Source organism: Hemibagrus wyckioides, linkage group LG13 (genome assembly GCF_019097595.1).
Source record: "Hemibagrus wyckioides isolate EC202008001 linkage group LG13, SWU_Hwy_1.0, whole genome shotgun sequence".
Lineage (NCBI taxonomy): Eukaryota > Metazoa > Chordata > Actinopteri > Siluriformes > Bagridae > Hemibagrus > Hemibagrus wyckioides.
In genome coordinates, this window is record NC_080722.1 from 1,305,001 (window position 1) to 1,313,201 (window position 8,201).

The following is an 8,201-nucleotide window of genomic DNA, read 5'->3' on the forward strand; positions in this document are numbered from 1 at the left end:
CACACATACACACACTCACATACACACACTCACATACACACACTCACACACACACATACACACACTCGCATATACATACACACACACACACACATACACACACTCACATACACATACACATACACACACTCACATACACACACTCACACACACACATACACACACTCACATATACATACACATACACACATACACATACACACACTCACATACACATATACACACTCACATATACATATACACACACACACACACACACACATACACACACTCACATACACACACTCACATACACACACTCACACTTACATACACATACACACACACACACCACATACACACACTCACACTCAGATACACACAAACACATACACATACACACACACATACACATATACACACTCACATACACATATACACACTCACACATACACACACTCACATACACACACTCACACTTACATACACACACACATACACACACTCACATACACACACTCACATACACACACTCACACACACACATACACACACTCACATATACATACACACACACACACATACACACACTCACATACACATACACACACTCACATACACACACTCACACACACACATACACACACTCACATATACATACACATACACACACACACATACACACACTCACATACACATATACACACTCACATATACATATACACACACACACACTCACATACACGTACACACACTCACACACACACATATACACACTCACATACACATATACATACACACACACACACATACACACACACACATACACACACTCACATACACATATACACACTCACATATACATATACACACACACACACACTCACATACACATATACACACTCACATACACATACACACACTCACACACACATATACACACTCACATACACATATACATACACACACACACATACACACACTCACATACACACATACACACACTCACATACACATATACACACTCACATACACACACTCACATACACATATACACACTCACATACACACACACACACTCACATACACATACACACACACACACACCACATACACATATACACACACCCACTCACACTCACATACACACACAAACACACTAATACACACACACACACCATTAGCCTTAGAGTAACTCAGGTAATATTGTGATGAAACAAATGGATTTTGTGAGGTTTTTGTGAGGTTTTTGTGAGGTTTTTGTGAGGTCGAGATGGTGTCCCCACCCGCGGAGGGTGTGCCGCGCCTCTCGCTCCGTAACGGCGTCAGGTGTGTACCTGAGCCAGGTGTGACGGTGGAGGAAGTGTTGGAGGAGATGGGGAAGTCAGTCAGGTATGAGAATCTAGTGTCGGCTTCCCGCATGAACAAGGCAGTGGTGGTGTTTGTGAAGAAGGAGGACTTAGTGAATGATCTGATTAGTGATGGCATTGTAGTGAACAGAGCTCACGTTATCAGAACACCACTTGTAGCTCCGACAACTAAAGTCAAACGCCCCAGTTTCAAACCCCGCCCCGCCATTCCTACCGGACGCAGACATTGAGAAAGCGCTCGCGTGCTACGGAAAGTTCGCCAGCGCAGTTAAATCTATTCCGTTCGGATGTAAAAATACGTATCTAAAACACGTTACATGTTTCCGCAGACAAGTCCTTATGTATTTAACCGAGCCTGATCTGGATGTTTGTTTTCGGGTGTGGTTTGAAGGCAGACCATTCACCATCTACACCAGTACAGGCAAAATGAAATGCTTTGAATGTGGAGATCTGGGCCATAAACTGGCTGCATGTCCACACAAAGAGAGCACCAGTGGAACTACTGTGAGTAATGAGTCCACCTCAAACTCAGGACCTGGGAGCAGCTCCTCCAACAATGAGGAAGAACATCCCCAGACTGTAAGTAACACTGGTGTACACAACATTGAGGTGAGTGATGAAGGGACAAAAGCTAGAGAGGTGGTTGCTGGGGAAAATGTGCATGTTGATGAAAACACAATAGATACAGGTAAAAATGTTAATGAAGAAATGAGTGACATGATAATGGAAACTGAGACAGACCAAACACTGACTTCTGACCAAACACTGACTCTTGATCAATCACTGACTTCTGACAGTGGTTCTGTGGCACGTATGGATGATGATGATGATGATGATGCTGGCTCTGATATGTCTGATGTAGGATCTGTAGATGATGACTTCAGTACTCACTGAATGAAATTAATAACTTCTTGGACATGACGTATGGAAAGACAATAGAAGTGAAGGACTGTTTTCCGGATGTGGAGAAATTCATGGTGTCAGTGATTGTGTTTCAGCGTGTATCGAGCTCTGAGGCTTTAAGTAAAAAGAAAAAGGTTCAGATTAAGGAAAATAATGACAAAACTGCGACATAACAAAACAAATAAATGAATCAGTCACACTGGGTGTCTTCCTTCCTACTGTACTTTCTTTTCCTGTCTTTACTTTCATCTTTTTTTCATTCTCTCATGGAGCACTTAGAAATAGGCTCTCTGAATATAAATGGGGGTAGAGACAAAGTGAAAATAACAAAACTATCGGAGTTCATTAAGATAAATCATATTAATGTTATGCTTTTACAAGAAATACACACAGACAGTGAGAATGAGGCTGAGTGGAGAAAATGGTGGGAAGGAACTGTACCACAGACTTTATTGTAGACAGGAATGGAGAGGAGCCTCACAGTCAGTCCAGTACAGCTCTATCCAAAATAGTCACAGAGTTTGAGGAAAAGGAAATATAGGAATATAGGAAAAGAGTGGAGCAATAGAATAACTCACACATCAATCACTCCAAATGGTTTTACAGATCATCACATGGTTACTGTTGTTTTTAACATGAAGCGAAGGTCAAAGCCCAGGTACATCTGGAGTTTTAATGTTAAAATGTTGCAGGACATTTCCTTTTCTAATAGTTTTTTAATTGTTTTGGGAAAACTGGAAGAAGAAAAAAATGAGTTTAAGAGCCTTAGCCTGTGGTGGGATGTAGGAAAAACACGAATTAAAATGTTTTGTTAAAACTATGCATGTCACACTACTGGAAGGGTCAAGAGATCAATGGAAATATTACAAAAGGACATTAACGCAATAGAAAGAGACCTCATCCATGACACCACCACCGCAGTGAGTGACTCCTTAAACACAAAAAAACATGAACTTGATTTTTTATTGTCTGAGCAGCTCAGAGACACTTTAATCAGATCACACTTCTGCTCTGTCAAAGATATGGATTCACCAAGCACTTTCTTTTGGCATGGAGGAAAAAAGTGTCCACAAACAGGAGATGAACCACCTACGATGTCCAGATGGGAGAATAACTACAGACATTAAAGAAATGAGAGACCTGGCAGTGGAGTTCTACACCTCACTGTACAGTACACTGCGATCCAGAAAGCACTGCTAATCCTCTACAAGACCTACCAAAACTGGACTCTGAACAGAGAGCGTCTCTGGAGGAAGAGATCTCACTCCTGGAACTAACCAGTGTGATGAAGCAGCTAGCCACTGGACGATCTCCTGGAGTGGACGGACTCCCAGCTGAATTTTTCCAGCACTTTTGGGAAACCCTGGGAAAAGATTTTCAGGAAGTGCTAACAGAGTCCCTAAAAGAAAAAACACTCCCAACCAGCTGTGGGCGTGCGGCTCTATCACTCCTGCCGAAGAATGGCGATCTTGGGCTTTTAAAAAACTGGAGGCCGGTCTCACTGCTGTACGCGGACTACAAAATACTGTCCAAATGTATAGCCAACAGACCGAAAAAGGTTTTAAACATAATAATTCACAAGGACCAAACATACTGCATCCCGGAAAGGTCAATAACAGACAATCTGTTTTTAATAAGAGATGTCATTGATCTTGGGATTTTTAATGATCTTGATCTGGGTGTCCTGTCACTAGACCAGGAAAAGGCTTTTGATAGAGTTGACCACAGCTACCTTTTTAATGTTTTAAAGAGTTTTAATTTTGGACATAATTTTATCTCTCTGGTTAAGTTATTGTACAACGATGTTTCTGTGATGTTAAAAGTGGGGGGAGGACTTAGCGCTCCTATAAAAGTCACAAGAGGGATCAGACAGGGATGTCCATTGTCTGGACAGCTGTATAGCCTGGCCATTGAACCCTTTCTATGTATGATAAGGAGGGAGCTCTCAGGCATTATTATGAAAGGTGTAAAAAACTGTCAAGGTACGTCTGTCTGCTTATGCAGGTGATATCACACTTTTTATTTCAAGACAGAGAGACGTTGAAGTTTTAAACAAATGTATTCAGCAGTATGAGAAAGCCTCAACAGCCAGAGTAAACTGGGAGAAAAGCAAAGGTTTTATCACTGGACAGTGGAGTGGGGCTGGCCCCCCAAAACTTCCCAAGGGTTTAAAATGGGAAAGAGAAGGGTTAAAAGTATTGGGGGTGTTTTTAGGAACACCTCATTTCCAGACCAAGAACTGGGAGGACCTGCTGGAAAGGGTGTTAGCCAGATTGTCTAAATGGAAATGGCTATTACCCCAGATGTCCTACCGGGGTCATGTCCTGCTAATAAACAACCTGGCTGCCACAAGTTTATGGCAGAAAATGATGGTCATGGATCCACCTGATGAACTGATCCACAGAATCCAGCGAGCAGTTGTGGACTTCTTCTGGAGTGGGCAGGACTGGTTAAAGGCTGCAACACTATCACTGCCGAAGGAAGAAGGAGGACAAGGCCTGGTGGACATCAGAAGCCGAATCCGAGTTTTCAGACTGCAATCAGCACAGAGACTGATGTACCATGAAGACCTTGCATGGAGACACACTGCCTGTCTGATTCTGCAGAAGGCTGGCCATCTCGGACTGCTGAAAGGTGAGGAGGTGAATCTAACTGGGGTCACTCCATTCTACAGGTCAATGCTACAGACCTAGAGGACAATATTAAAAACAAAAAGGGATGTGAATGAGAGTGGAGGCTGGGCCCTAGAAGAACTGCTATTTTTTAACCCACTCATCCAAACCAGACTGTTGTCCTCGGCGAGTGTGTGAGCAGTTCTCATAAACAACGTCACAAAGCTGGGACAACTTCTCGACCAGCATGGATGGAAATCTGATGAAGACCTGAAGGTGATGACAGGCCTGCGGTCTACACGTCTCCTCAAAAATGAGGAAAGAGATCTTTGCTGCTCTACCGAGTAGCTACAAAAGCGTCATCACCAGAGGACTTTAACAGGATGGAGAAACCAATCAGGACCTCCCAAAGATAACGATCATTCCAGCCATCAGCGAGGATCCAAACCAGCGGATCCATCTTAACCTTTAAAACACCACATCTAGGAGACTTCCAGTGGGTATCAAAATAGCACTCTATCACATCTCAGTCAAAATGACTGACCTCCAGTCACTGAGACAGCAGAGAGCTTCGAGGTGGCCAGGTCTGTTAGGACCGGACTTCCTGGTGAGGGACAGGTGGAGAGCCCAGTATAAACCTCCCATAGAGAAGCACTCAGCTGATCTACAGTGGAGGATTATTCACGGGGCAATAGCAACAGACAGGCATGTGGCACACCTGAGTACAGCGGGGAGGGGTGGTGGGGGTGGTGGGGGTGGTGAGGGTGGGGGGGTGCAGGTTCTGTCAAAGAATGGAAGATCTAGAGCATTTGTTATTAAAATGTCCCAGACTCACAGAGCTCTTCAGTTTGCTCAGCTCCGGGTTTCAGAAGTATGGGGGAGGTTTCTCAGACAGAGTGTTTATCGGTGGTGTTCAATAGCGTTACTCCAGCAGGTGAAAGGTGTGTCTGTTAAATGACCTGAGAGGGACAGCTAAGCTTGCTATCTGGAGAACTGGTAAAAACAGAGGGGTGGAGCTGAAGTGTACAGATCCAGTGAGGATGTTTACAGCTTTAGTGAAAGGAAGAAGGTGGACTTTTCATTTTATAAACTCACCAGCAATGTGGGCGTGTCCCTGAGGTCTGGACTCTAAATGAAGTGTTATGTGATCTTCATGACGATGAGCTAGTGGTTACATTTTAAATGTTTTTTTATTTTATTTTAATCTTTTATAGTATCACAGTTTTTATCTTTTTTATCATATTTCTATCATATTACTGTATTTAATGTATTTTGTTTCCTTAATGTAAGGAATTTTTTTTTGGATACAACTCTCTTTTCACTAATTTGTCCTTGATGTCATAAGAAAGGTTCGGTTAAACCTCTCTCTCTCTCTCTCTCTCTCTCTCTCTCTCTCTCTCTCTCTCTCTCTCTCTTAAAGCCGTTTTGTTCTCTCAGTCTTTAACCTCCTCTCAGGGTTCAGTGGGTAACAGAGAGAACAGAGTGAGTGACGTTGCCGTGTTCACAGTGTGAGACTCGGAGGTCAGTGTGAGACTCGGAGGTCAGTGTGTGGGACAGTGTTCTGATCCCGCCTGGAATTTCACTCCCTTTCTGCTGATCCTCTGAAATATTCCAGAATTAACTCACAACTCAACTGACCCTTTATAATCCATGAGAGTTTTCCTTTTTCTCATAACCCTACAGCACAGAAAACACACACACACACACACATACACACACACAAATACACAAACACACACACGCTGGTTTGATTGGTCATCTGAAGCTCTAGTTGTTTCCACAGCACATTGGTTTGCCGATGTTTTCTCCGAGTCGTCGTCCCAAGCGTATCTACCAGATGAGCCACGGAGTGTTGAACCTGCCGAGGAACCCGCTGCTGGACTGGACCTTTGGTCACTCGCTCATCAACTGCCATGTGGAGCATCACCTGTTCCCCTCGCTGTCCGACAACATGTGCCTGAAGGTCAGCGCTCCAGCACTGCATGCTTGATGTGTTTGTGGTTTGAACATAATTATAAACGTTGTGTATATGTGTGTGTGTGTGTGTGTGTGTGTGGTGTGCAGGTGAAGCCAATCGTGTCGCGGTACCTGAAGGTGAAGGCGTTGCCGTATCAGGAGGACGGTTATCTCTCTCGTCTTCGTCTCTTCTTCCACAGGTACCAGGAGCTGATGGTGTTTGCTCCTCCAATCACTGAGCTGGTGGGGGTGCAGTGACGGAGAACCTCAAGAACCTCCTCCTAAGCAGGACTCTTCATCTCATTTCGACTAGCATAGAGGTTCTTACGATGATGCTAACACACACACACACAATCTGAAGACACTACAGCTTCATGAACACACCACCTGATGGACCTTCTGCTGTTGCTTAAAGAGCTACCAAAGACCAGTGTAAATGTTTAGGGCTCTAGATAGGGAACATAATGTGTATAGGTGCACCCCCCTCCCCCCAACATTGACCCTCCCCAGCACTGAAACTCCCTCCAACACTGACCCTCCACCCAGCACTGACCCTCCCTGCCCCCAGCACTGACCCTCCCCCCAAACACTGTCCCCCCATGCTCTATCAGTAGACTTGGACTGTTCCTGAAGCTGGTTTCTTTAGCATGAAGAGAAACTAAAATGTTGTATTTCTCTGGAGAACATCTGAGGAGTCTTCTCCCTAAAGCACATTTTAACTCCTTACAATTAAACTGCAAAAATAAATTCACTGTTTTCACTGTTTAACTTTAATCTGTTACTTTTCTTATCTTTTGCTTAACTGCACTAAACTACTACAGTAGGCTAAGACAACTAGCTAATGATTATCAACAATAACCACTAGTAACTAACTGAAACTGTCCATTTTTTTAAAATGTTCATGCTAATTACTTGTGATGTAATAACACAACAAATCCAAATGATTGGCTCCAGTCTTTGGTCTTGGACCAATCACCAGTCTTTATTTCCCATTTATCAGAGACGAAGAAGTGTTTTATCTGGATTTTATTACTAAATAAATTATGATTTTAAACAATAATGTGACTGTAAAAATAAACGTTCAGGCTACTGCCCCGCCCACAAGAGATTTGTTTGTAATATTCTGCTTATTTCTGTTTCTAAACAAAACATCAGGTGAAGCCAAAGACGTTCTTAGAAGAACCTTCTAACAAACACTCTTCTGTTAGCGAGCACAATCAGCACATTGTAGCAGACCTGCAGCTATGCGCTAGGCTAACAGCGCTAACAGAGCTAACTGAGCACTTATAGATTTAGGTATAAAAACATTTCTGAATGTTGAAGCTGAACATTATATTTTCTGAGACAGTTAAAGCACTATTTATGATCTTAAATAAACATG

The 8,201-nt window shown here is 43.1% G+C and overlaps 1 protein-coding gene across 3 annotated transcripts in view; it reads left to right on the forward strand.

The window, feature by feature from the left end:
• Positions 1-8,201, forward strand: part of fads6 (fatty acid desaturase 6) — a 15,469-nt gene extending 7,268 nt beyond the window's left edge. For 2 of the 3 annotated variants that reach the window (XM_058406755.1, XM_058406757.1), the window contains exons 5-6: positions 6,648-6,827; positions 6,929-8,200. In XM_058406755.1, coding sequence (XP_058262738.1) covers positions 6,648-6,827; positions 6,929-7,078 — 330 coding nt within the window. In that variant the 3' untranslated portion in view covers positions 7,079-8,200. Of the gene's footprint in view, positions 1-6,647; positions 6,828-6,928 lie in introns of all 3 variants that reach the window. The other variant, XM_058406756.1, reaches the window with a different exon arrangement.